Source organism: Eublepharis macularius, chromosome 3 (assembly GCF_028583425.1).
Source record: "Eublepharis macularius isolate TG4126 chromosome 3, MPM_Emac_v1.0, whole genome shotgun sequence".
Classification (NCBI taxonomy): domain Eukaryota; kingdom Metazoa; phylum Chordata; class Lepidosauria; order Squamata; family Eublepharidae; genus Eublepharis; species Eublepharis macularius.
In genome coordinates this window covers 47647055-47675051 of record NC_072792.1, presented here as the reverse complement: position 1 = coordinate 47675051, position 27997 = coordinate 47647055, and the positions used below count along the sequence as shown (strand labels likewise).

Below are 27997 nucleotides of genomic sequence, written 5' to 3'. Positions count from 1 at the left end.
AGAAACAACATTATAAGTCTGATTTCAGTTGCAAACTGTGAGCAAGCAAGAAAAACCAAAATGAGCTCCCTACTGCAGGATAAACTTTATGAAGTTCACACACAGGCACCTCCTCCTAACAAAGACTTTCATCACTTGACAATTACAAAAAATGAGGTAAAATACATTGATATCTTCTTATAGTTGGGTTAGGGGAATGCTGTACCTGGTGAGCTTCTGCCTGCCACACAGCTTGTAAAGATAGGCGAAACGTAGTCCCAAATGTTTGTTGTGCAAGCAGTCCTGGAATTTATCCATAATTTGCCTTTTTACTGCTGTATTCATAAAATGGGGGAGGAGAGCAGTAGAAATGTAGTAGTTACTTTGTAGTAATTACTTACTCAGTAAGCAGTATAATTAATTCCTGTGCAAATCTAGTTTGAAAGCAAAGTTCTCAATTCCTATTTTAAGTGTAGTTTGCCTAGGGTGTTGATGAAAAAAGAGATAGAACAGCATGCACAACGTGATTCTTTCTTTTAAATACGGATGCTCTAGGTTATCTGGAAATCATGGAGAATCTCTTTTCGACCTAATCAAGAAAGGGTTTGCCCAAGAGAAGTGAAGAAACTCCATAAAGATTTTCTCTTGGATGAGCAATTACACAGCAAGTATTGACTGGTCAAAAAACTTGTCAAACTTGGCATTTATTGTCTCATAGCATTTGTGTGATCCCATAAGTCACTGTACTAATTTACTGCCTGATCTTCTGTATGTTTTCTCAAAATAAATACTACTGAACTCAGTGGGGCTTATTTCCTAATAATATCTCAATCATAAGCATATTTATTTAGACGCAAGTTACATAATGTTAAGTACAGCTTACTGCAAGGAACTGTTTCCGGGAATGCAGGCTTATATTAATATTTGGGGTGCTTATCTTAGGCATATTTCCTTCAGACTAAGTGATTAAATATGTACAGGATTAGGCTGTATCTTTTTGTTTTGTTTTTTCTGTTAATAAATAATTCTTGGCTGTGATCCTGAACAGAGCTGAAAGTGTATTTGTTCCACAAAAATAATTGAGGCTTGCTTTAGTAAACTCAATGAGGTTTACTCAACAATATCATTAAAAAATAGTGGCAAAGCTAGAAAAGGGCATGGCTGAGCATGTATCTTCTTCCAGCAGCTGCCTGAATTATTGATCAAAATTGTCAAGTTCTCTACAAACCTGGTTGACCCTTTCCTGCAGCCAGATTGTGTGTGTGAGAATACAAGAGAGTTACCAGAACTTAAAGCTGAAGTATCATCAAGACACTGTTTGAAACTGCAGTTTTGTTGTGGCATAAGGTATCCTTTCATGCATCAGAGCTCTGCTGAGGTGAGGAGTTCTAAGGACGATGGCCACATACTGTAAAGCTACAAACTCTATAAGGACTTTCTAACAAAAGTAACAGCTACAACTTCTTCAGAAGGTCTCTATCCACCCTCCTCAGCTGAGTTGAGGAAATTGGTTCAGGGGAATGAATAGGAAAGGTTAGTTAATACAAGTTTATAAAAAGTTGTGGCATTGCTAGCCTAAAGAGAAAGGAAAATATAGCCTAGATTTTCCCAAGAGCTTGACACACTACAAAAAAGTATGGAATGAGGTATTGATTCTAGAAAGGAAAAGACTATTACATGGAGTAGCTGAAAACTTAGGATCCTTCCAGGCAGTACCCATTTTTGATCTCTCTGTTGGACCTTTCTTTCTTACAGCTTGAAATAGTGCTTATGAATTTTGAGGTGGCAGTGTTTAATTAGTATTTGCTGATACTTCTGTAGTTCAACTGGTTTTAATATTACTCTGGAGAAGGAAAAACTGGGATTACAAATTAAAACAAGAAGCCAGTAGCTATTTAAAGCCTGAGTAGATTATATGTTAAACATGTGACGGACTCACCTTAAAAACAGTGTGTGTATGGGTGCGCATGGGGGTGGGGGGTGGGGAATTGGCTTCCAAGCATGGTGTGGTAGCAGGAGGGTTTTCAGCATTCCTTCCCCCCACCCTGTATGCTTTCTCTAAAAGAATATAGCTGCGGGGGGGGGGGGGTGTTCATCACAATGTAAGAGTTCTTTAAAGAGGATGCAACTTTCAGTCAATGAAAGAGGATTTGGTTTTGAAGACCTCAGTGCCTAACATCATGCATGTTAACATGTACAAATTACTAGGATCGCTTCTCTCAGTTGGATTATCCATTTCGGACTCTCTTGGAGTCTTCTTTTTTGGAGCCACTTTTTAAGTGGAATATATTAGGGTCTAGGTTAAAATGGATTTTGTTCCTCCTGAATTTCTGCAGCTGGAGAAGTATGGCTTATAATATCACTACAATATAGATGTGACTAGAGGTGGGCACGATCCAAAAACATTACCGATCAAGCTGATCTTGGATCGGTGCCAGCGACGATCCCGAACTAATGATCCACACTGATCATCTCCCGTTTCCGATCCGTGGATCGTGGATCGGGGAGGCCAAAGTGGAGGGGTGCTCCGCTGTTCCCAGCTATGTGGGAAGGTGGGTGGTGGCGGCGACCGCTGGGCCTGGCAGGCACGGGGAGGCGGTGATGAGCCGCCTCCCCTCAGGGGGTGGGGGGTCTGGCTGCTCGATGGCGGCACCCCCCATGTGCCCGCCCGCCAGGCCAAAAAGGAGCATGCTGGTGAGAAATGAACAGTGGGTGAAGATGACGGCCGCCAGGCCCGGCGGGCATGGGGAGACAGCGATGAGCCGGCTCCCCTCAGGGGACGGGGGTCTGGCCGCTCATCTGTGTTTGGCCGTCAGAGCTGCCTCTCAGGGTTTGCAGGGATGAGATTGGAGTGCCCATGGTTACAGAACACCCCCTTCCCCCTCCCTCCCCTGAGTGTCTTCTCCCAACTGGTGAGTGCTTTGCTGCTCCATGGTTGGAAGGAAGCCCTGCCGATCAAGGCAAGCTGGGCTTCCATTCGGGTTTCCAGGGCGACAGAAGGAGGGCAAACACATACTGTTGGTACTTGACACCAAAGAAAATTGCGTTAGGGAATTTGAACGTCCAATAAATGCTGGAAATGTAAAAAACATGAAGGATCGTTGTATCACATGTGGTGGACTTGTGAGGTAGCTAGGCAGTACTGGGGGGAAATAATAAGAGTGATAAGTGAGATTTTACAATTTCAAGTTAATAAGAACCCAGAACTCCTGCTACTGAACTTGGGAATGGAGGATATTCCGGCACAATACAGGACATTGTTATTTTACATGACAGCAGCGGCTAGACTTTTGTATGCGCAAAAGTGGAAAGTACAAGAAGTGCCAACTATTGAAGACTGGATCTACAAATTGCTGTACATGGCGGAAATGGATAAAATGACAAGGAAATTGAAGGACCTTGATCCAGGACAGTTTAATATGGATTGGGAGAAGCTGAAACAATATTTGGTGAAAAAATGGGAGGTGGGAGGAGAACTGTGGCAGTTTGAAAATTACTGAAATACAACAAAAGAAGAGGGAAGTGACTTTACCCGGGGGAGGAAAGTTAAAGGAGAAATTCTAAGCAATTATATTATTTGACTAATAAATATAGTATTAAGCAATAGAGGTGTTATTATAATAATTATAAATAATTATAAGGATAGAAATTAATTAGTTTTATTTCTGGCAGATAACTGTTCAACGGAGAAATTATATAATTAAAACAGAATGAATATAAGAAAGGTGGAAAGAAATATATAGTAACATACAGAATATGAGTTAAATTGTTTAACCTGTGCTGAATGTACATTGTGTTCATAGAGGTACTCAGAAATATGCAGGGTATGCGTCAAATTGATTGATTATTGTTGGCAGATAACTGTATAATGGAGAAATTATATAATTAAAATATAATGAACATAAGATAGGTAGAAGGAAATAAAGAGTAACATATAGAGTATAGGTTAAATTGATTGACTTATGTCGAATGTATATTATGTTTACAGAAGTACTTAAAGTTCATCTTCGTTCTTCTGTGCCTCCACACATGGGGACTGCGCAGGCGCAGGCCAGCCGCCGGAGAATTTTCTAGAGCTTCCATGGCTCCGAAGGGGCCGTTTGTCGCGCGCCTCAGCGACCGTTTTCCCGCCCAAACGGTCACGTGATCCTCCAGCGACCAACGGCCCCTTCCCTCAGTTCTCTTCTTGCCGCCGCTTGGAGAGAACGTGAGCTTCGTTGCTCTGTGCTTTTTTGTGCTTCGTGCTTTATTCTGACTGATTGCTTGGCTTTTGACTTCGGACTTCGTGACCTCGACTATTCTTCGGATCTCGTTTTGGACATTGTTGTGGACTCGGTAATTTGACTCGGACTGTTTTTGACCTTCCTTTCGCGTGCCCCTGAAGATGGCCTCAAAGGCTCTCTTCAAGCATTGCCTCCAATGCCACACGAAAATGGCCAAAACCGATGGCCATGAACTGTGCCTGTTCTGTTTGGGAGAGACCCATAATGTGACGGCCTGTAAAATTTGCCAGGGCTTCACCAGCAAGGCCCGGCAGGAGCGCAAGGCCCGATTGAATTCCTCCCTGTGGCAGAAGGTCATGTCCGGAGGCGCTCCGTTGCCCTCCTCCAAGGCCGGCCCAAGCCCCTCTGCCGAACGGCATTCCAGAGCTGGCTCAGTGGCCTCCGCGAGGTCGGGGTCGAAACCGCGTCCCCCGAGTACCTCGGCGTCGAGAGCGGCCTCTCCAGCGCAGGGACCGGTGCGGCCGCCCCGTAGCGCTTCATCTACCAGGTCGGATCCGAGACCAGCTTCGGAACCGAGGATCCTGGTACCGAGTCCCCGGTCGGAACCGACGGCCGGATCGGTTCCGACGAAGCCTAAGAGGTCGAAGCCGAGGTCCCCTTCGAAGGCGAGGAGCGCGTCGGTTCCGAGTTCTTCTTCGGAACCACCGAAGAAGAAGAAAAAGACCAAGCACCATCGGTCGCCGCGTCCCGCTCCTCAGGAGGAGGTCATCGTGCTTCCTCACACGCCTTCCCCTCATCTGGGCTCCCCGGAGCCAGAGGACATCTCCGTGCAGGTGCCGGATCCGATGGCCTTCGAGACGGTGCCCGCGGAATTCTCGTCGGGGCCGGAGCCGAGCCCGCACCGTCGGAGCCGACCATCGCTTGCCCTTCGGTCGCCGAGGCTGGAACCGAGCCCGTCTCCTCGTCGGAGCCGTCCGTCGCCTGCCCGTCCGTCTCCACCTCCGGTCGGTCGTGCGCGGCATGGTTCCGGGGACAGTGTCCGATCAGTCCGGTCCACTGCGTCCCGGCATCGGCAGGCTTCCTACCTCCCCTCGCCATACCGTTGCCAATGGGAGGGGGCACCTGCGGGCTTCTCCGTGTCGGAACCGAGGCCTTCGACATCGAGGTCGGCGTGGGCTCCCCCTCCGCTCCAGGTTCCGGAATCCCAGCTCGGTTCCGATGAGGAGGATGGGGAGAGCTTTGGCGGCTACCAGTCGGAGTCCTGGTCCGAACCATCGCCGGCTGAGGAGCTAGTGCCATCTGCGGACTCGCCATTCGAGGACCTCCGCATCTACGCCGATCAGATGGCAAGGATGGCCAAGGCTCTCGAGATGGACATCTCTTCGGCACTTCCCCAGACCAAGGACAAGCTCCTCAAACGTATCTATGGAGATAATCCGGCGTACGTAGGCTTCCCCATGCTCGAGGGTATTGAGGAGATTGTGGAGAAGGTGTGGCAGGTGCCCTGTGATCAACCTCCAACGTCCAAGCGCATCGAGCAGCTTTACAAGATCAAGCAGGGCACCTGGCCGGCGTTGGTGAAACACCCTCCACCTTCCTCCTTGGTCACAGAGGAGTTCAACCCCCGACGATCGGGTCACTCCTCGGTGCCTGCCGATAAAGAGGGCAAGAAGCTTGATGCCATGGGCAGGAGCCAATACATCGTCGCTTCGCTGGGTCTGAGGATTGCCAACTACCAGACCATCATGGCAGGGTACCAGCTGTACCTCTGGGAGAAGTTGGCATCCTATACCCGGGACCTCCCTCCTGAGCAGAAGGCTGTAGTGTCCCTGCTACAGACGGAGGCTGTGCGGCTGTCTAAGCAGCAGATGAACGCTGGGAGCCACGCTGCTGACACTGCTGCTAGAGGGATGGCGTCGGCGGTGGTCCTCAGACGCCACTCCTGGTTGCGGTCTACGGCCCTGTCCCAGGAGGTGCGTTCCAGGGTGGAGAGCATGCCCTTTGAAGGGGACTCGCTGTTCTCCAAATCGACCGACGAGACCCTGAAAAAGAAAAAAGAGGACAGGCAGACGGCGCGGTCCTTGGGCCTGGCTGCAGCGGACAAGCCCTCCTCCAGGTCACGGTACGCTCCCCGGTCCGGCCCTTACCACTACCAGGGCAGATACCAACAGCAGCGGCCGGGCTATCATCAGTATCCTGCCTACCAGCAGCGGCCCTACCCTCCCGCACAACAGCAGAGGAGGCGTCGGCCCTTCAAACCTCGTCAGGCACAGCAACCGGCCCTGCAGAAAGAACAGCAGGGCGCCGGGAGACAGTACTGACAGGTCACGCCAGCCGTATCCCTGAACTTTTCGGACAGACTTAGTCCACTCCTCTCTGAGTGGGAGTCAATAACATCTGACTCATGGGTCTTAACTATTGTTGAACTGGGGTACGGGCTGGAGTTTGTTGAGCTGCCTAGATGCAGTTCACCCCTGACAGCTGTCAATAACACTATGGCCGAGCTGGATGCGGAGATCGTGTCGCTCTTGGCCAAGGGTGCTGTGGAAGAATTGCCCTATGACGACTCTGTAAAGGGTTTCTTCTCTAGGTTCTTCCTGGTCCCTAAGAAGGATGGGGGCTTACGTCCCATCTTAGATCTGAGGGGCCTTAATGCCTTCCTCAAGGTGACCAAATTCAAAATGGTAACGTTGGCGGCTGTGATCGCCTTGCTGAAACAGGGGGATTGGTTTGCGGTTCTTGACTTAAAAGACGCATACTTTCACGTGGGCATACGGAAGGAGCACAGGAAATACCTGAGCTTTGTTTACCAGCAAAGGGTTTTCCGGTATAAGGTGCTCCCCTTTGGCCTGTCCACTGCCCCACGAGTGTTCACTAAATGTGTGGCCCCTGTGGTTTCCTTCCTACGGGAAGAAGGTTGTACTATCTTTCCGTACCTCGATGACTGGCTCATCGTGGCTGACTCAGAGTCTAGGCTGGTGCAGGACATTGGCTTGGTACTTAGCACGTGCCAACGCCTGGGGCTCCTGGTGAACTTGGAGAAATCCAAACTGGTGCCCAACTGCAAGGTGTCCTACATTGGTGCACTTTTGGACTCTGTGGAGGGTAAGGCCCTGCTCCCCTTGGAGAGGGCTCGGTCCCTAAGGGGTCTAGTGTCCATGTTTAAAAGGAACCGGTTCCAGTCTGTGCGCGCTATCCAGTGCTTACTAGGGCATATGGCAGTGGCCACCTCTGTGGTGCCTTTCGCTAGGCTGCGTATGCACCCTCTCCAGAACTGGTTTGTGCGGAGGTACGATGCTCTACTGCACCCTCCGTCCCTCAAATTCTCTATCCCGAGGGTCATCCTCTCCTCCTTGGACTGGTGGCTGTCTGATGACAACTTGTTTAGAGGGACCCCTTTTGGGTATCAACACCATGACATCACGGTTACCACTGATGCCTCTCTGATGGGATGGGGTGCTTACTGTGGTGATGTGGCTGTGCAAGATGTCTGGTCTGACAGGGAAAAGACCCTCCATATCAATGTGCTTGAACTAAGGGCCATTCGTTTCGCACTTGTGTCTCTTACAGCACTGCTGAGAAATCGTCATGTCTTGGTGCAGACGGACAACACGACTGCCATGTACTACGTGAATCAGCAGGGGGGCACAGTGTCCATGGCCCTGTGCCGGGAAGCCACACTCACTTGGCAGTGGGCTATCAAGAACGGCGTGTCGCTCCGTGCTATACACGTGGCTGGGTCAGACAATGCCCGGGCAGATGCCCTCAGCAGGGTCCCTTTACTGGAACACGAGTGGGAACTGAACGTAGAGTACGTTGGGCCGATCTTCCAGATGTGGGGTCATCCAGTGATAGATGTGTTCGCCACTGCGGCGACCACCAAGGCCCACACGTTCTGTTCCAGGGCAGGGAGCGACCCCCTCTCTATTGGGGATGCCTTCCAGTTTACGTGGACGCAGGGCTTGCACTACATGTTTCCTCCGTTCCCCTTGATTCCCAGAGTCCTGTGCAAGATAGAGGAGGACGGGACGGACTGCATCCTAGTGGCCCCCTTCTGGCCACGGCAGGTTTGGTTCCCGAAGCTCCTGCGGATGTCCAAACGGACGTATGTGAGTCTGCCTCCTCGGCAAGACCTTCTCCTAAACGGGAGCCTGGTCCACCACGATCCCAGGCAGCTGCACCTAACGGCTTGGCGGATCGTTCCTCCCCGATAGGCTTTACTGACGAGGTACAGAGGGTCCTCCTGAATGCTCGTCGGCCATCCACTAGGCGCGCTTATGCGGCCAAGTGGCGCAGGTTTGAGCTCTGGGCACTTGCCAGAGGGGTGGTGCCTGACAGCAGTCCCTTGGGGGTTGTATTCGAGTATTTGTGCCACTTGCGTGGTATGGGCTTGAAGGTTTCCTCCCTCAAGGTCCACCTGGCAGCGATATCAGCTGCTCACACCCGAATTGAGGGTGCTACGGTGTTTTCTCACCCACAATCCCGCCAGTTCCTTAAGGGCATGTACAATCTTTACCCACCTGTGTCTGCGCCAGTGCCTCAGTGGTCGCTGTCCTTGGTGCTCTCACGTCTCATGTTGCCTCCATTTGAACCTATGGCTACCTGCCCCTTGGATATGCTATCCTACAAGGTAGCATTCTTGGTGGCCGTCACATCGACCAGAAGGGTCAGTGAACTGTCTGCACTGCGGTCTGACCCTCCCTTTCTTGTGTTTCATCCCAACAAGGTGGTCCTGCGTCCCTGCCTTGAGTTCCTGCCCAAGGTGGTGTCCGCCTTCCACCTCTCGCAGGATATCTCACTGCCTGCATTCTTTCCTCAACCCTCCTCTACGGGGGAAAAGGCCCTCCATACCCTAGACTTGAAGAGGGCCCTAGCCTATTACCTGGATAGGACGAAGGGATTCCGCTCCTGTCCTCACCTGTTTGTATGTTTTGGGGCCAAGGGCAAGGGTAACAGGGCTTCCTCACAGACCCTGTCTAGGTGGATTGTGACGGCCATTAGCAAGGCCTATTCCCTAGCAGGGGTGGCTTGCCCGCTTCATGTCAGAGCCCACTCCACGCGGTCCCAAGCATCCTCTTCGGCACTCCTCAGGGGGGTGCCCCTGGTTAACATTTGTAAAGCAGCCACATGGTCCTCTGCAGACACCTTTGCCGTTGATGTCAATGCGGAGCAGGATGTATCTGTGGCCAAGGCTGTCTTACACTCCCTCTTTTCCTGAGGGAGTTTTGGTATGACTTTCTTGACGTACCTGTTGGGTACCCTTGAGTGAAAGTGTGTATACATGTACCTGGGGGTGTGTATATATGTAAATATTGAGTATTTATGTGTCCTTACACAGTATTTTTACATAGATGTATATATGCATATCTATTTATTGTTGATCTTGTTTGCTTAATAAAATTGTGTTGGACTTCACCCCCGCCTTCCTTATTGTGTGAAGCTTGGTACACTCCCATGTGTGGAGGCACAGAAGAACGAAGATGAAAACAGGGTTAACATACCTGTAACTTATGTTCATCGAGTTCTTCTGTGCTGACACACAACCCTCCCTCCTACCCCGCTGTGAACTCCAATGCACAATACTGTGTTGGCTGTAACGGAAATTGGTGTTTTTAAGGTGTTATGGCTGAAGTGTGTTGGTCAAGCGGCGGCAAGGGAGAACTGAGGGAAGGGGCCGTTGGTCGCTGGAGGATCACGTGACCGTTTGGGCGGGGAAAACGGTCGCTGAGGCGCGCGACAAACGGCCCCTTCGGAGCCATGGAAGCTCTAGAAAATTCTCCGGCGGCTGGCCTGCGCCTGCGCAGTCCCCATGTGTGTCAGCACAGAAGAACTCGATGAACATAAGTTACAGGTATGTTAACCCTGTTTTATGTAGAATGTGAGACGAATTGTTTGTCCCATATTGATGAGACTAGAATGTGTGAGATAGAGTATAGAGTACAAAAAATAGATAAATGATTATTATTATTAAAGGGTATATGCCAGGAATGTAATGTCTAGTTGATAAGTTAAGTGGGAAAGGGAACAGAGATAGCACGGTGTTATAATAGACAAGCTTAGAAGAGAGTGAAAGTATATGTTTATTAGAATAAAATAAGTATGAAATGAGTAGGGGGAAAATGGATAAGGGGTTGGAAAACTGTTGGAAGTCAACAAAAGGGGGGGAAGGGAGGGGGTTAGAACTGGAATATTTAAAGGAAATGGATTGTAATGAATATAACATTGATTGATTTCGAATCCAATAAAAAAATTTTCAAAAAAAAAAAAGGAGGGGAAACACAGCTCAGGCATTCCCCTGGCTCCGTTGCCAGAGGAATAGATTGCTGGCACTTGTGAGTCTGGCTTCCCGATCTGAGCCCGATCGCCCCGATCAAGCACCCCCCCAAATGCTGGATCGGTCGCCGTGGACAGCACTGATCCGCTGGGTCCCGATCGCGCGATCGCCGTTATCGTGGGTATTTTTCGATTGTAATGCTGACCGTGCCCATCTCTAGATGTGACCCATTCCCTCATACTAAATAAGTTAAAATGGATTTTGTTCCTTCTGAATTTCTGCAGCAGAGACATATGGCTTATACTATAACAACAACATAGATTTGACCCATTTCCTCCTGCTAAATTAACATTATAGTTCAATCCAGACTTTAAAAATTGGGAGGAATTCCTTTTTATGTAAGGCTTAGACAGACAAGGGAATGATAGGCTATGATGATGAGTTTTTGTCATTTTCTCAGCTGAGGTCTAGATAAGATTTTCCACTGCCAGCTTTTTGCTGAATGGCACTATTTACAATTGCAACTTTTGGCGTTGTGCAAATATGGCCTGGCAGCTTCAGACTCTCTCCCAACTCTGGAAACTCATATTGAATCAACATGGAAAATAAAGCCTACAATAGCTGGCTAATATTTGATGTCGGTTAATAAATATGATACACGAGTCTTTGAGATGAATGAAATAGTGAACTAGAGCATCCAATTCTGCCAAAGCAATGGGATAAGGCCTTACACCTGTTGCTACTATGTATCTATAGCTGAGACTTAATCAGCAAAAAATTATGATGTTTAGGGCATACTGGACACCACATGCCTTTCCACTAAAAGATTAAGTATACTGTCTAATTGTTGGCGATGTAATTTACAAGATGCGTCTCTTAAGCATATGTTTTGGACATGTCCAGTCATTCAGTCTTTTGGGAAGGAAGTCATTACTCATATTAATTTTGTCTCATTTATTTTTGAGGATGTTAATGTCCTTGTAAACTAATTGCCTGTCACTTGGAACCTAACTGATGTTCAACAGAAATGGACCCTCCGTGGACCCTTATAGTTGCTAAAAGACTTGCACTGCGAGGCAGGAAAGACCAAATCCCACTTCCTGTAATTATTGGATTGCGGACCTTATAAATTTATCCACATTTGAACATATTGCATATCAACAGCAATTGCATATGGATTTATATTTAGAAATCTGGAAACCTTTTATAGAAGCGTATGTATAGATTTACCAACAGTGTTTTTGTTTTTGTTTCCAGCATTTGTGTTTGTGGCAGAAATGGGTGGGGGATGTTACAAACTGGCTGGTTTAAAATAAAATAAAATAGAATAAAGAGTAATAAGTTAACTAACTACTGTTAGATAGGCAAAGCAGGGTTAACATAAAATCTAGTGTAAGATATAAGCAGATACAATAGGAAGTTACAGAGGTATAGCTGAACTAATTGACACCTGTAAGAGACAAAATATGCACAATATTAACTCCCATAGTGATTGAGAAACCCATGTCCCTGTTCACGAATTCTAATTGCACTCTGAGAATTCCTTTGAAGCTCTTTTGTTGGAGGACAGTAAATTGTTACTGTCCTCCTACAACAGAATATATAGACAAAGAAAACCAGAAAAGTAATTCCAATGAATTCTTAAAGTGGAGGCTTTTGATCAATGTAATGTAGTGGTTAGCATATTGAAATAGGATCTGGGTGATCCAGGTTCAAATCCCACTCTGCCATGGAAGCTTGGGTGACTTGGACCACTCGCTCAGCCTAGCCCACCTCACAGGGTTGTTGTGAGGATAAAAATGGAGAGGAGAATGATGTAACTTGCTTTGAGTCCCCATTGGGAGTTAGGCAGGGTATAAATGAAGTAAAAATAGGCCTGCAAGGTTGATTAACGTGCTTCTGAGGACATACCTACCCACCTAGCTGTGTAATTCTAGTTCCCATGTAACTGCGTAGGGCTAATCTTTCTACAGAGGATAATTTCTATGCTGCCTGTGTTCCAATACCTGAAACAGACAGTGCATAGTTTCTGAAAGGAAAGTGGGGGAAGGAAAATTGGGAAATGTTGGCTTCAAGTGGCATAGCATTCAAAATCATATAGCTGGGTGGGTGAAAGTAGTTTCAGCCTTTCAGAGCAGCAGTCCCTGTTCTTCTTGGTGCTGGTTTGGCAGACTGTTCGCTTGAATTTTAGGAAAACCAGTTTAATTTGAAGATTGTCTCAAATTTAACCAGGGTAAAAACAGAATGAAAAAATGGATACCAGTGCCACAAACATAACCCCTGTATTTGTGTGTGTGATACATTCAGCTGCAGGAGCAAGAGCAGCAGTTTTCTCACATCTCAGTTTAGTAGGCTGAGTACTAGGGTACTCACAGTGGAAACACCAGCGAAGGTATCAACCTCTGCATTCCGCAACTGCTAGCCAGTCTCTTCAAGACAACTGTACCATCTGGAAAACCTCATAGAAGCGTTTATGCCAAGCATGCAGTTACTCTCCTAGAAGGCTCTGGAGTCTAGATGGACTTTAATCTTCTCACTGGGGCATGGGCTAGGAATCAGTTTTGTAGGTTTGGTCAAGATAAAAGACTAGAACAGATGAACTAAATTATAGAAGCATAGCTATTTATCAATGTTTTAATATGATGTATTATGGTAATCTCACCCAAAGGCTGTCATTGTCGCTGCTGCTGCTTCTTCTTCTTCTTCAAGTTTAGAAGTTATTTTTATACCTTCCCATAGCCCCAAGGATTGTCATTACAATCAATCTTGGCAGAGAAGAGTATAGGAATTAAATGTTAATTTTCTTTCACAAACAGAAATTGGACTGGCAAATCTGGTTTTTGTAACACAAGTTACAAAGTGGTTAAGGACCCATTTGCATGATCTTTTCTGGCACGGCGTCCTTTGTTCATGCTAACTTTCTTCTGTGAATTCCACATCCTAATGCTTATGATGCTGTTATGCAGGTGTTTTGCCTTTCCATGGAAGTGGAATGTAATATGCCATCACTGAGGACAGTACCAAAGTTCATGAGAGCTTTGGGATGTTAAATTCCGCTCCTCCCCTTGCCAACATAGTTCCCTTTGTTGGCAGAATGATATTAGTATTAATGATAGTGCCTGACTGCTTTTCTGTTCGTAGTGCAATAATGTTGCACAAGCACTAAGTCCCCAACAGCACAAGTATCTTGAAGGTACACTGGCAAAGAGGACTCAGTGCCTTCCTAGATGGAGAACATAATTATATCAGTAGTTGCTTAACTGGCAAGTGTCACTTTTAAGAGGTGAAAAGAAATTTAATCACAACTGCGAGTTCAGGATAGTGGAATATTGTAAAAAGGGGGGGGAAGGATTAAAAAAGAAATGTTCTGACGTACAGTGCACAGTCACTTTAATTTATTACACTGTAAGTTATGTAACTTGCTTCAGTATACCAAAAAGGTACCTATAGCAAAGGTGGTGATAGGCAGGTATATTTAACTTTGATTAGTTAATTGGTTGACACCCTCATTTTAATGGAAGCCAAACTGTATCCTTTTTTTAAAAAAAATTAAATATCATTTATAGTCTGCCTTTCTCACTGAGACTCAAGATTACCTAGTATGAGATTAGTACGATCAATATCAAGGACATTTCCATAAACAATACCATAGGGTAAATACAAGTTTACAAACACATAGCATTAGCAAGGATCCAATACAGAACTGTAGAAATGCTGAAACAGAACATAATCAGTTATAGAACTGACATTAGACAACATAAAGCATAGGTAGTATATAGGAGTACATATTTAAAGCAACATAGCAGTGAGGTCTATGGTCCTTAACTCATTCGCGAAGCATCTGAGACCCCTTCCCTACAATACAGCCTTCCTATCTGAATAAAAAGCCTTTTTGAATAATTCGGTTTTGCATTGTTTGCGGAAAGCCAGGAGAGTAGTGGCTCTCCTGACTAGACATGGGCACAAACCAAAAAAAATTAATGAACCTGCAGTTCATGGTTCGGTGCCGCCGCTGCCCCCAAACAAATGAACCGTAATGAACATTTCCCATTACCGAACCGGTTCGCGGTTTGTGGGTGTTGGAATGGCCCCCATTGCACTTAGACAACCCATATTCACAGGGAGTGTTTAGCAGGCTCTCCTCCAGCCAGCACCCAAGTTTGGTCAAGATTGCAATAGGGATATTGGAGTTATACCCTCTCCAATCCGAGGCCCCCAGGAAACTCGCACTCGATACAATTAGAGCCACCAGTTGACGTTGGCCCAGTGTACAAGGGGTTGGCCATCAGAACTGCCTATCAGGGTTTGCAGGGATGAGATTGGAGTGCCCATGGCTACAGAACATCCCCTTCCCCCTCCCTCCCCCGTGAGTGTCTTCTCCCATGTAACCAATTGTAACCAATTTGCAGCTCCATGGTTGGAAGGAAGACCTGTCGATCAAGGTAAGCTGGGCTTCGATTTGGGTTTCCAGGGCGACAGAAGGAGTGCAGACAGAGTTCAGGCATTCCCCAAGCTGTTTCCAAGGGAATTGATTGATGGTGCCTGACTGTCTGGCTTCACGAACCATGGGCGAACGCAAGAAACCGGGCTTCCAACGAACACTGGTTCATTGGTCATGGACCCTCATGAACTGCCGAATCGTGAACAGACGATCAGGCGGTTCGTGGGCTTTTTTGGTTTGTAATGCGGTTTGTGCCCATGTCTACTCCTGACCTCCTCAGGCAGACCGTTCTACAGGGTAGGGGCCATCACAGAGCAACACCGACATGTCTTAAGTTATTAAGAACTGATATCATGGCAAACTTCTTGAGTGTGGACATGTTTTAGGGTATTTACCATAATAAACTAGCATCCTAGATCATACCATCTGCTCCCTCTTGTTTTGCAAGTTAATTTTATGTATCCCTTTTTTGTTTCACTTGGCCGTCCCTCAGTGAGGCCGCCTGTCTCCTCAATGTTTTAAAGGTTGCTTTTATCTTTTGTATTTATTTTTAAGTTCTGGTTTTAAGTTGCTTTACTGATGTATTTACGTGTTGATTTCAATGGCTTTTAAGATAAAATTTTTATTTGTATGTTAGAATTTGTCAGCCTCCTTGGTGGCCCTGTGAGGACAGAAAGGTAGGGTAAAAACCTTGTCCATAAGAATAACACCCTCCCCGACACTCATTCTTGTTATACTGTCACTTTTCATGGCTCCTTTTTCTCTCTTTAGAAAATGCCCATTGCATGTCGCCTTTTGGTGTGATTTGCCAATCCATGTCTTAGCTCAGTTGACTTTGAAGTGGCAAAAGATAATTATATTCTGATATTAGCAAATCAAGTTTTACCTAGGGAAATACTTGACACTAATGGTGGTGTGCCAAAGCAAGAAGTATATTCACTAAGTTTAATGTCCTCCTGCCTCCTTTGTTTTTAAGGCAGGCATTCACTCTTTAGAATTAGCTGTTTGTTCTGGTTATGTACTTAAAGAATAGGGCTAGACCACATGATATGGTAGCTATGGAGAAATCATTTGTCATTTCAAATACCTTCAGTATACAGAGCAAGCCAAGTTGTTCTGATAAATATGATAATTATCCTTCAAGTCAGTTTTATTTATATTTGGAATCTGAAAAGCTTTCAGAGTGGAAAGGACTATGGTAGCTGCACTGTAGCATATGAAAAAGAAATGCCTTGCACCTAACGGGTCAAAGAAAACAATGTGTCTTTCATATGACATGCCTGGGCAACTCAGAATTAGTATTCTACTTAATAATTACCATGGCAGCTTGCCTTCTCCTGTACACTAAATCACCCATTCTTAGTATGGCAATATAATTCATTGGGGGTAACTTTAGGTTGTTTGGGAAGGTCTAGGTGTTGACCATTGTGGGGGGTGGGGTGGAGCAGAGGACAGGCAATTCTGATGGGAGAGTAGCATGACCATATTTTTGCACCATAGCATGTTTGGCAGTCACATTTTGTGTCCGGTACTACAGCTTCTGAACATTTGCTGAAATAATTAACTTCTGCACTGTCGATTTTATGATTAGTAGAGGGATCAGGGTATTTCTTTCCCAACTATATTCTTACCAGTCTGGAAACCAGCGTAAGACCCAGGGGAAGCAGGGACATGGGAGGTGGTCAGCGACAGTGTGATGTCAGGAAAACCCCGGAAGTGACATCACACTGCAGCCCTGATGGGGTTCTTTTTCACACTTCTGCGCCAAGCAGCAGTGGGAAACTGGGTGGGGGATCCTTCCCCTTCATTGAGCCAGGGGTCTGGCAACCCTAATCAGAAGGTATATACTAGTTCAAAGAAGTGTACATACTTATGCGCCTTCCTCACTATAACTTTCTGTTAAGAACAGAAGTTAAAGTGAGGTATATCCACTGTAGACTTAAGCTAGTTTCACAGCTCATTCCTATGTCCCGAGGCAGCGTCATCGCTCATGCGCCGACATAAATGGGGCGCCGCTCCACAGCTTCCTATGGACTTTTGCAGGAGAGTCCCACTAGTGGTGCCTGAGCATGACAAGGCGAGGTGTGGCTGCTGCCAGGAGTGCCTGCCCGTTGTTCCCAACAACTCCGCTCACACCAGCCAATGGCCACACCTCTCCCCTGACAGGCAGGCAAGGGGCAAGCAGCGGTGCAGCCAATGGGGAGGCCACGATCCCCGCTGATGACAATAGGCCCCCATCAAAGAGCAGCTATCCCTGCCAGGGAGGGGGGCAGAGGTGACAGTGAAGGTCCAGATTGAGCACCCACCCTCTTGCCTGTCCAGCCCCCATTTCCAACGAGGGCCAAGCCAGTGGCTGCAGCTTGGTGCGCCTGCAAATCCACTCCGCCACTGCTACCACCACCACCACAAGAAACAGGTCCCCCCTCCCTGAAAAGTAGGGCCAGATAGTAGGGAACTGATCTCTGTTGCCTAGAGATCATTTGTAATTCTGGGAGATCTCCAGCTACCACCTGGAGACTGACAACCCTAAGTAGTCCCCAGGTTCCAGAGAAACAAATGGGGGGAGGCGGGGCCTTCAATGAGTGACAAAAATGCCCATTGGGAACCACGTGGGAGGCCAGGAGGCCATTTGGAAGTGAGGGGAATGAGATGGGGAAGAGGTGGTGAGCTCCCCCTCACTGGCAGTTTTCAAGAAGAGGCTGGATGAATATTTGTCAGAGATGCTTTAGGCTGATCCTGCACTGGGCAGGGGGTTAGACTAGATGGTCTGTATGGCCCCTTCCAACTCTATGATTCTATGAAAAGCATGCACAAACTTGCTGCAGCGCCACTTGAACACATCATTGTATCTCTACAATGCAAGAACAAGGGCTGGACCTCAACAGCCACGTCCCAGTACTGGGGCGATGCCCTTCCCCAGCGTGGACTGACAGGCCCTCCCCACTCCAGATAGCCCAAGTCCATCCCTGCTTCCGCAAACACATCCCCCACCCCCTGGCAGCAACTTCCCACATGCAGTGATCATCTTCCTGGCTTATCAGATGCCAGCAGCTCAGACTATCAGAGAATGAAAGTCCTCAGTGCCCTCCCCCACTTCCCTGCAGACATTCATGGGCCACACTTCAATTCCCACCCCACTGCCTGAAGTTACATTTAGGGGAGGAAGGGGGCAGGGATGCTTGATGGGGCGCCACTTGAAACATTTGCGGGGATGTGTGAGAGGATAGTCCGACAGGGAGTTGAGAGAGTGGCTACTGGCAATGTCAGGCAGGCATGCAAACACAGAAGTTTGTTGTTTTTCAACTCGTTTTATTAAACTGGAAAAAGTGCCAATGTCCCTCAGCTGGAAAGAGAGCCAAGGCATTTTGCGCAGCCCTCGTTCTGCGCTCCCAGGGGCGAGGCTGAGATGCGGACTGCCTTGAGATATTGCTTCCTGGGCTGGATCTGAATGACACTCGCAGAGAATTAGAGGGGGGGCTGAAGCAGACATGCTCGGTCATCTCCCGGACAAGTCATGACGTGCCTGCAAGGGAAAGACACGTGCTGCAAATAACCCAGCCCAGTCCATGGCCGAGGCAAAGTCCACACTCCAACATCTGAGAAGATGCACATAGTAGAAAGCAGCAGCGGCAGCCCCACAGGTGCAGCTAGTGACCAGCTGGTGCAAGACCCTCTGGCGAGGAAGCCTTGGGGTGATTTTATCTTTAAGGGAGAAAGTTAACAGGTAGTTACAAACACCTGGTTAAGAGTAGTTTTCTGGGCAACTGCCTCTGGGGCAGGCAGGGGCTGCCACCACCATTCTCTCCCCCGCCAAGCCTTGCCTGAAAAGGCTAGCAGTCAGGTGAGTTCAGGTGATGGGGCAGCCAGCACAAATCAGTGAGCCGCCCAGCCCCATCTCCTTCTTACCCTGCTCCTTACTGAGATGGAACTTCAGAGTCAGATAACCTGCAAGGAAACTTGAGTGGTTATTGTTAGTTAGCCAGACATTCTAGACTTTGCCCTTCTTCCCTTGAGCGAGCGCAAAGTCCCCCCAGTGCACTCTCCTATCTCATGCACAAAGTATAGACAGCAGATGGGCAGAGCCTTCAGCCATGTGCTCACCTACATTTTTTAGGGTGCGTGAGGAGGTGCGGAGAGGGGGGGCTCACCCACCCCGGAAGCGCACGCGGATTGGCCCCCATGGTAGTTCCCATCCTATGCTCCTTCAGGCCGTGGGGGCGGGGCTGGGCACGGGGAGAGGGGGCTGAGTTTTCCCCATTCTATGGGCTCCTATGGGCTACGCTGCCTTTTTCTATGGCGTAGCTCTTTTGCACCGCTGGGGGCCTTCCCGAACCTGGAAGGGCTTAGGGAGTAAACTAACTCTGGCCCCGCCCTCTGGCCTGCCCCCTCCTGTGCCAATGCGGGGCCCTGTGCCACTTCTCTGCCTTCATCCGCCCTCCAAGCATTCCCGCTGGTGGCGGCATGGCAGTGGTAGCACTCCTTGTGCTGCCGCCAGCAGAAGACCTTTTGCGCCCACATAGGAGCCAGTTCTGCTGGTGTAAGCCTTAGTTCTCTCCCTGTGCACTCCCCCCCCCCAGGACTGAGCTGCCCGTAACTCTTCCCTGTGAACTCTGAAAATCTGTAACAGAGAGTCCTTAGCACTAATCTACGTATATTTGGTGATGGTCATTGGAGCCATGATATGCTGGTTTAAAACCATTATTAGTTTGTGTTGGTCGACAGTAAAAAAAAATCAAGTCCAGTAGCGCCTTAAAGACCAACAACAGTTGCATCGTATAAGTTTCTGAGAGTCAAACCTCCATTTGTTGTATAGAAGTAGGAATAGAGATCCCTGAGCCCTTATTATCCCAGTCAGAAGGTAAGAGGGGCATTGCAAAGAAGGCCACACCCCTCTTTGGCCTCCCAGCATTGGCCTGGGCTGTCTCAAGCTGCTGCAGCTGGGGTAGCTGGCTGGGCTGCCTGGGTCAGCAACAGCTGTGTCTTGTTGGCTGGCTGCCAGGCCTCTCTGGCTGAGCTGATTGCTGAAGGCAGGCCCAGCTGTGGCCCCTTGGCTGGCAGCCCAGCTCTTCCCACAGAGTGCCTCCAGCAGCTCTACCTGGAGGGGCTTGGCTCTTAGCATCTCCTGAGCCAGGTTACTGTCCTCTAGCTGGGGAGTGGTTCTGGGCTGTTGTGGCTGCTTCTCCTCCTTGGCTGGTAAGGTCTCTGTTTCTCTGCTGCTGGGTCCCTATTTCCCCTGCCTTTGCCCTTTCCCTCTGGTCTGCTTAGCCCCCTATCCTCCCCCTGGAGGGTGGGACTAGCTGGTCTCTCCCTGCCCCTTCCAGCCCTCTGAGGCTTTGGCCTTTTGCCTCTTCCCCCTGGTGTAGGCAGGTTCTGGCCCTGGTTGCCGGCTGGGGCGGCAGGGCAGCTGTCTCCCGGCTGCCTCCCCTTGCTTCCTCCCGGCAAGGCCGGGGGCTGAGGCTCAGACCCCAGACAAAGGTCATGTACTGATTTATTTCTAGGGAAGCCTTAACACAAGAATTAAGAATAAAAGCACCCCACACACCTCTTGTTACTATACAGTGTTGCAGTGAATAATTTTTTGTGTGTAAATATACTAGAGACTTTGTGTTCTCCGACAGAGCATTCAAAACACATTTTATAATAAATATAAACATACCCTATCAAAGGAGGGATTATGTAAATAAGTTATTTGCATCAGAATTAGGACTCCCATTAATGTTTAACAGTACACCAGATTTTTTAAATCATCCATAATTTAGACTGTACTGGTGAGTGGGCTGATATAGGCACACACAAGTTCTTCATAGCTGGCTCTAAATGATAGCGATGTTTTCATTCTAGTATCTCTGTTCTGGTAGTTTTTCATACTACCCCATTTAAGATGTTTTTAAGACCCATTTAAGACTGTATTTTCCCCCTTCTCTGTAAAACAAATTTATTTCAATAACATTTTTTTAAAATAATAAAATGCACTTTTCCTGCAATCCCTGCATTTAAGATAATTTCTTGTATATGTTTTTTTAATAATTCAGAGCAACTACAAAGCATCTTTGGAAAGAAAATGCTAGACTATGTTCTCGGCTTGTGTCAAGGACATTATGATTTTCTAGTCCGAATGCCTGAGAATTTGATCATACACATCTTGTCATTCCTTAATACAGAGGATATTGGACAATTGTCAAAAACATGTAAAAAGTTTCGCCAGGTAACAATTCCTTCATTATTATTTAAAGGCATGTATTGATTTTCTTTAAAAAATCAACAAGATGGGATTTTCACAGAAGCATGTAAAACCAGTTATCAGCGGAAATTTCCAAGCATAGCCAGAATAATATGAATTTCAGAATAGATTAAAAGATGAAGTAACTATTGTAAGTGTATTTTGAATATGCTCAAAGACTGGCCTACGTATGTGTATTATTGTAATACACACTGCAACTATTTATCTTTCAGTTGTGTAACACTGAAGAATTTTGGGAAAGAATAAAACAGTTGCAAGATAAGTACACTCTTGATGCAAAAACAATCAAGTTTCCAGGTAAGAGGCCACTGAATTTCATCCAAAAACCAGGTTACCTGACACCAATGCAGAGAAGACAGACTACATTCTTCTAACATAGGGCCAAGTGTTGACTGCAAGCTAGGCCCCCACAAGGAATCAACAGAGGAGAGGAATAATTTGGACATCTCACATTATCCCCCTGTGTATCCACCTTCAGAGGCAAGTGACTACCTGGCTAGGACTTTCGCTATTTATGGTACCTTGTTTCTGGAACACCCTCCCTGTAGCTATTCACCTGGTGACAAAATCAATAAATTTTAGGTGTTAAGTGACAACACTTTTGTTTTCAATCTCTTGTGGATGATTAACTGTGTTAAGTGCCCGTGTCACTTTTATGCTTGGTCTGCATATTCTATTTGTTGGTTTCCTTGTATTATTTTTATGGTTTTTATTGCTTTGGTTATAACTGTAGCTTTTCACTGTTGATTTTTATTTTGTTAATTTACTTCTTTCTGAACAATTTTAAATGTAAACAACTGTTCTGATGAACTGAAAGGGTGAGATGTTTAAAATAAATCAACAAACCAAGCTCAAAGTCCAAATGAATTGACCTTATTTTTTTTTATTAAAAAGAAAGATTAGTAAAAGACCTAAATATGACTAAGTCATCCCTGGATGAAGACAGCTTTTTCAGGACCAGGCAACTATCTGCCTCTTCTAATACGTGGACAGTCTTCCCCTCCTTAACCAGCGAGGATGAACATGGATTAATCATGTGGTGGCTTTAATACGCTAAACACTCTGCCATCTTTAAAGGAAACAAGTTTTAAATAATCTGATCATTTCTGACATGGTTGCTTTTTACATTCATGGTCCAGCCTCTATTACAAACAAGATCTGGCAACATTAATTAGCAAAGCTATCACAATGTCTGTACGTGCCTCATTCTCCAGTATTCCTTAGGCAGATACATCCTTTCATCACAGATCAGCTAGCTGTGATTTCTCTGGTGGCGTGTGTTACCAGAACTGCTCTATTTGAATGGGGAATTAGCTTTAGCAGTCTGTAACTTAAAATTAGCGCGGATCTAACCTATGTTTACGGAGGTCCCGATTCCAGACACTCTAGTGACAAAGAGGCAGACTACAAATAGTTTCAATCACGTGTATTTACTAATAATGTGGCGTAAGCCTAAACTTGCACAAGCATACAAGAGAACACACAAGATCTAAGAAATACAGAGTAGGAAATGCAGAGACTTTCGCATTAGCAGGTTCCCAACGATGGTGGGGAATACTCACAATCCTGAAGCGAAGCAGAGACACAACAGCGAGGTGGCCCAATGCCAGCACTGGGACCACAGATGGACAGCAAGGGATTCTGGATAGGATGGCACGCGCACCATGCGGTCTGGGAGACCGGCTTAAATACCCCAAAACGTACCCTGGGGCTGGTGCTTTACTTGGTGGTTCTCACAGATTAAAACAAAGGGTCTAATGGGTTACTGAATGGCTTGGATGGGCCACTTTGGTAATCTGATTGTGATAAGTGACACCTCAGGAAGAGGGGACAAAAGAGGGAGGGGGAAATCCGAGCGGGCTGAATGGATGTTCCAGCGGACAGGGCTTGTCCTGATGTCATCAGCTTCTGGAATGCGGAGGTTTCTTTGAGATGCATTCTCTAAGTGTTTGGGATGGTCGGCACTCAGTTCCTTCTCCGGGGCGGCTCCTAAGATATGCAGAGCGGGGCGAGGTACTCTCGCTGTGGACGCTGCTTCGCCGAAATGGCTTCCCAAAGCAGTCTTTTCCTCTGGGTCTTCTGGCTGCCTGAGAACATGGATGCCAGCTGGGCATAGCTGGGGCTGGATAGCAGGCTGCCCAGTAGCAAGGGCAAGCTCGGGGACCGGCCCGTGGGAGGCTCCAGGCGGGAACTGACCAGGGAGCGCCTAGCCAGGCTCGCTGGAGGTTTCCCCGGCAGGCGCCCGGCTGCTAGCAGCAGCTTGGGCCCATATAAGGCAGGCTTCCATGGAGGCAGGGGAAACAGCACACCAAACACAGTCCAATGCAGGGAACAGGCACGGTCCATGGCAGATGGCTATACAGGCACGGGGCACACTTGTAACAAAGTCCAAACACACTCTGGGAAGTCCAGGTACAGGTCTGGGCAGGGCTGCCCAGGAAAAGAGTCCTTTGTGCAGTTAACCAAACATGGAGTCAGTAAACTACACAGTCTATTGCAGCAGCAAGGCAGTTAACACGCAGGCAGGAAACTGACACGTGTATTAGAACACACACGTGCAGGGCAGTCTTTGGTGCAGCAGTGAAACAGCAACGCAGGAAACTTTAACACAGTTCATGGCAGGCCTTAAAGCAAGAGAGGGGGCCTACTTGGCAACACATGGTGATGGAGCAGAGTGACTCATTCACTGCCATCACTCATATACCTGCAAATGGCATCTAGGGTATACCTGGTCATCTTCAGCGTGAGTCATGCCACCTGCACTCTAGTTCTCTACATATCTATTTCATAGTTGCTCTGTATTCCAGATAGCTGGAGCCCTTTGAGGCATATGAAGAATATGACTGGGGTAACTGTCAATTATCCATCTAAACAATCCATTCCATACTTCTGACAGAGCATCAGTAGAGTTACTTCTGCTATCTCCTCTACATGGTACCCCATTGCCCACATTTTACAATAGACTCCAAAGGTGACAAGGAACACACCATCTTACAATAGACTCCAAAGGTGACAAGGAACACACCAACTTAATGGGCTTACCACCTATGTGGAAGTGGCTGCCCAACTCCACACCTTGAACAGGTAATGGCTTGCCCATGACAAAGGTCTAAACTCAGTACCTTATCACCACACCATCGGAATTTTGCCTAGTACAAACCAATCTATCTGCTGTTTCACATATGTAGGTCCATAACAACTTAGGACAGCTTGTGGAGGTTATGATGTCCTGAACTCCCCCTTATAATGAAATTTTACGGCACCAAAAGCCAGGAGTCTTCAACATGAGCCCCAAGACCAGTTCTGCCAACAATGTAAGCAAGAGTTGATACTGTATGTTTCTGTTAAAATAAGAAGTGATATATAGTATTAAAATCCAAAAAAGTAACTTCTGAATTTTTAGAAAAATTATTTATAGTTTGCCTTTCTCACCAGTGCTCAAGTTGGATTACACAGAGTAATCCCATGCAGTCCACATGACTGGACATCCAAATACACAAGACAATAGGATTTGGATTGTAGAAATCTGGAACCAAGCAGAAATCTGAAACAGAACTGAAGCAAGCATACATATTAACATCATGTGTTAAATGGAACATGTGTTAAATGATGCCAAAAGTTACACAGTAAAATCCTTCTTACTAGCATAGTCTACAGTCCCTAACCTTTTGCCCAAACATCTTTCTGAACCATTTTGCTGCTGTGCAGCCCTATTACCTGTCTTTAAAAGACCTCTTGAATAATTCAGTTTTGCAAAGTTTGTGGAAAACCACAAGAGTGGGAACATCCGACAGGCCATTCTAAGGTGGGGGCCAGCACAGACAATGCATGTGTACAGGTAGCTGTTGATTTTGCCTATTTTGCACCTGCAGAAAGCCCTGCTCAGCTGAGCAAAACTATCATGGTGGAGCACAGGGGGAGAGGCAGTCCCGCAGACATGAGGGATCGAGGCCATGAAGGACTTTGTACGTGATAGCCAATACCTTAAATTGAATTCAGTAACTGATGGGTGGCCACTGGAATAACCACATGCTCCATCTAGCTCACAGTAATAGCTGATCCGCAGTGTTCTGCACCAACAGGAGTCTCTGAGATGACATTGAGGGGAGACCTATGTAAAGTGCATTATAGCATTCTTGTCTCAGTGGCATGGATCCAGGCGGGCAAATTGGCTGTATCAAGGTAGGTGGCTCAACTGTTGGAAGAGTTTTTTGCAGCTGCATTAACTTGCTTCTCCTGCAGTAATATAGGATCCAGTATAACTCAAGGCTCTTAACCGAGTCAGCAAGGGTCAAGTTAAACCCCTCTAAAGCAGGAAGGACAATGTCCTTCCCAACTAGCAATTACTTCTGTCTTTCCGTGGTTTCGTTTGTTTGTTCACTATCAGCCATTTAAACACAGCAGGCAAGAAGCTATACAGCACCTCTACTGCATCACCAGGAGATTTGGATAAAGCTAAATAGATCAGTATAACACCAGTATATTGAAGATAGCCAACCCCAGAACTAAGAATGAATTGTCTTAATTATTTGTCAAAACTATGAATGATTTGGCTTTACATAGAGAACTGAGAAGCTTGGGGGATAGGATTATAGCCTAAAAGGATAGGTTCCACACAGATGATAACTGGTCTCCAGTGGCAAACATTTGAGTCTGGTCCATGAACATATGCAAATGTTGCCAAAAATATGCAAAAGGAAAAATGGGATCACTTCAGAATAGGGAGGGGAAAGCAAATGATGGGAGTGTTGGGGCTGGGGGGTAGGGATGGGGTTACAGCAATAGGGGAAAAGGGTGAATAGATTTGTTCTTCATGAGTTTTCACAGCTTCACCAGTTCTGTACTAATAGTTCTTGCCAGATAGTGCTCTAACATGATTTTAATCAAAATCCTGAATCTAGACCTACTGCATAACATCCCCCTGCTATATGTGAACATATAACATTACTTGGTATGAAGTCGTTCAAAGTATTTGAACTCATGGTTTGATCATTTTAATTAAGAAATATAATTGATTAATCATTGGGGTTTCAAAGGGGAAAAAGGCAGATTTCAGTTTATTCTTCCAGTTGTTGGAGACCTGGAGCACTTTTATTTACATCAGAATAATCAAACGCTTATAGAAGATTAGTAATCGAAGATTTAAAACATTATGTAAAAAACGAAAGAGATGCTTTGCCCATGTGGAGAGCTCACTGAAGATACTAACTAGAAACAAGAATATATATATATATATAATTGAAGAATTTGTTCTAAACTATTACAACAAGCAGAGGGAATTGTCATAGCTGCATTCTCTTCCATTGCTTATCTATATAGCAACATAGAGAATCCCATTGGTGACTTATGTAAAAACATGTAATATGAAACATTAACATACAAAACATTGTCATATATTAAAAAGTGGCAAAACATTTAAAAATGCTGTTTCAAGAACATTAGACACAGTGTTAAGTATTCAGGCTTCAAGACATTTTCTGGTTTAAACACAGGAAATGTGCTGAAAGGCAAAAGCAGTTCAGAAACTGAAATAGTACTACTGACAGCAGCATGACATTAAAATAAACTTAGGGGCCAATTAGAAGTGATAGTGATCGGTTGTGATCGGTTGATATGTGACTGGGTGATTGCTGAATTTCTTAAACATGGGAATGACTTAAAGTTCAGCATACACAGAGGGGAGAAGAGTGTCGAACCCCTCCCACACATCTCAGTTACTTGTTTCCTGGTAGAGTTCTGAAAAGAGAAGTAACTGCCAGGATTAGAATTGCATCTTGGAAGAAGTTTCAGGGTGGAGAGCACGAGCAGATAAAGACTTCAGCACTCCTACTCAGTATGTTGAACTTTGACAATGCCATCCTAAGCTGAGCTATACCCTTCTCAGTTATTTGAAGTCAATGGACTTAGAAGGGTGTACACATTGTATAGGAATTCAGCATAATCCACGTTAGAATGCATAGGTTGTGCTACTGTAATGTCTAATCCAGCCCCCACCCCCTCAAATGATCAGAATAAGTTAAATGAGGTACTAGACTGCAGATTCAAACATACAAGTTAGAATGTGATCTTGCAAATGTGCTCAAGTTGCTAGGATCTTGTATTGTCCTACAATAATAATTTGAACATTACCTTAATTACGAACATATGAATCATCCCAATGAAGAGGTGATGCTAACTGCTTATTGTTAATTATACACTAACGTATGCTAAATTGGGACTCTTTGCAGGACCAAGACTATGGTAGCTCTGTTGTATTTCTTCCCCAGTGTTGTAAAATTCTCTATAGAATGCCTTATTTTCGTGGTCTTGCAGGGCAGGAAATTATAGTAAATTTAATTCATAGAACATCTAAAGGCCTCAGATTTTAAACTAATTGAAGTGCATACTTTTTAAAAAAAAACTCTGTTTAACAGACTGGAAAAGGCATTTTCTGAACTGTTTCATACAACACACAAAATATAAAATGAACTAACAATCATTAAAAGCTCCCAAATTCTGAATAAAATCTAGCATAATATTCAACAAGGTATGTCAAACATGTCCTTACTGTCTTTTAAGTGCCAGTATACCCCAGTGAACAATCCCCCTCCCCATTAGGTATAGAGGCAGTGGCTAATTACAAAACATCTGTGAAAATGATGGGGAAAACCAGCATCTATGTACCTGATGAGAATAGAAGGTGCCCTTAATACATACAGCATACCTCAGCTGGAAAGAATAAATGTACTTCCAATCGAGCCTTAAGACTAACAAGGTCTTTCCTTTCCCTTTTTCCATAAAGTGTTTTGTTTTTAACTATATGGAATGTTGCATGTGAATCAAATTACTACTAGCAAAGC

The 27997-nt window shown here is 46.1% G+C and overlaps 1 protein-coding gene across 1 annotated transcript; it reads left to right on the top strand.

The window, feature by feature from the left end:
- The first annotated feature begins 41 nt into the window (after positions 1–41).
- On the top strand, positions 42–21973 carry LOC129326044 (F-box only protein 36-like). Its single transcript, XM_054974128.1, has 4 exons — positions 42–156; positions 535–643; positions 20950–21122; positions 21371–21973. Exons 1-4 carry the CDS (start codon positions 61–63, stop codon positions 21530–21532), a joined length of 540 nt encoding a protein of 179 aa, XP_054830103.1. The 5' UTR covers positions 42–60; the 3' UTR covers positions 21533–21973.
- Positions 21974–27997: the final 6024 nt, after the last annotated feature.

Bases quoted from the DNA above. Each gene is read 5' to 3' on its own strand.
- LOC129326044 (XM_054974128.1), top strand. From the start codon at position 61: ATGAGCTCCCTACTGCAGGATAAACTTTATGAAGTTCACACACAGGCA. The intron at 157-534 runs GTAAAATACATT...CGGATGCTCTAG, and splicing joins TGACAATTACAAAAAATGAG to GTTATCTGGAAATCATGGAG. The intron at 644-20,949 runs GCAAGTATTGAC...TTAATAATTCAG, and splicing joins CTTGGATGAGCAATTACACA to AGCAACTACAAAGCATCTTT.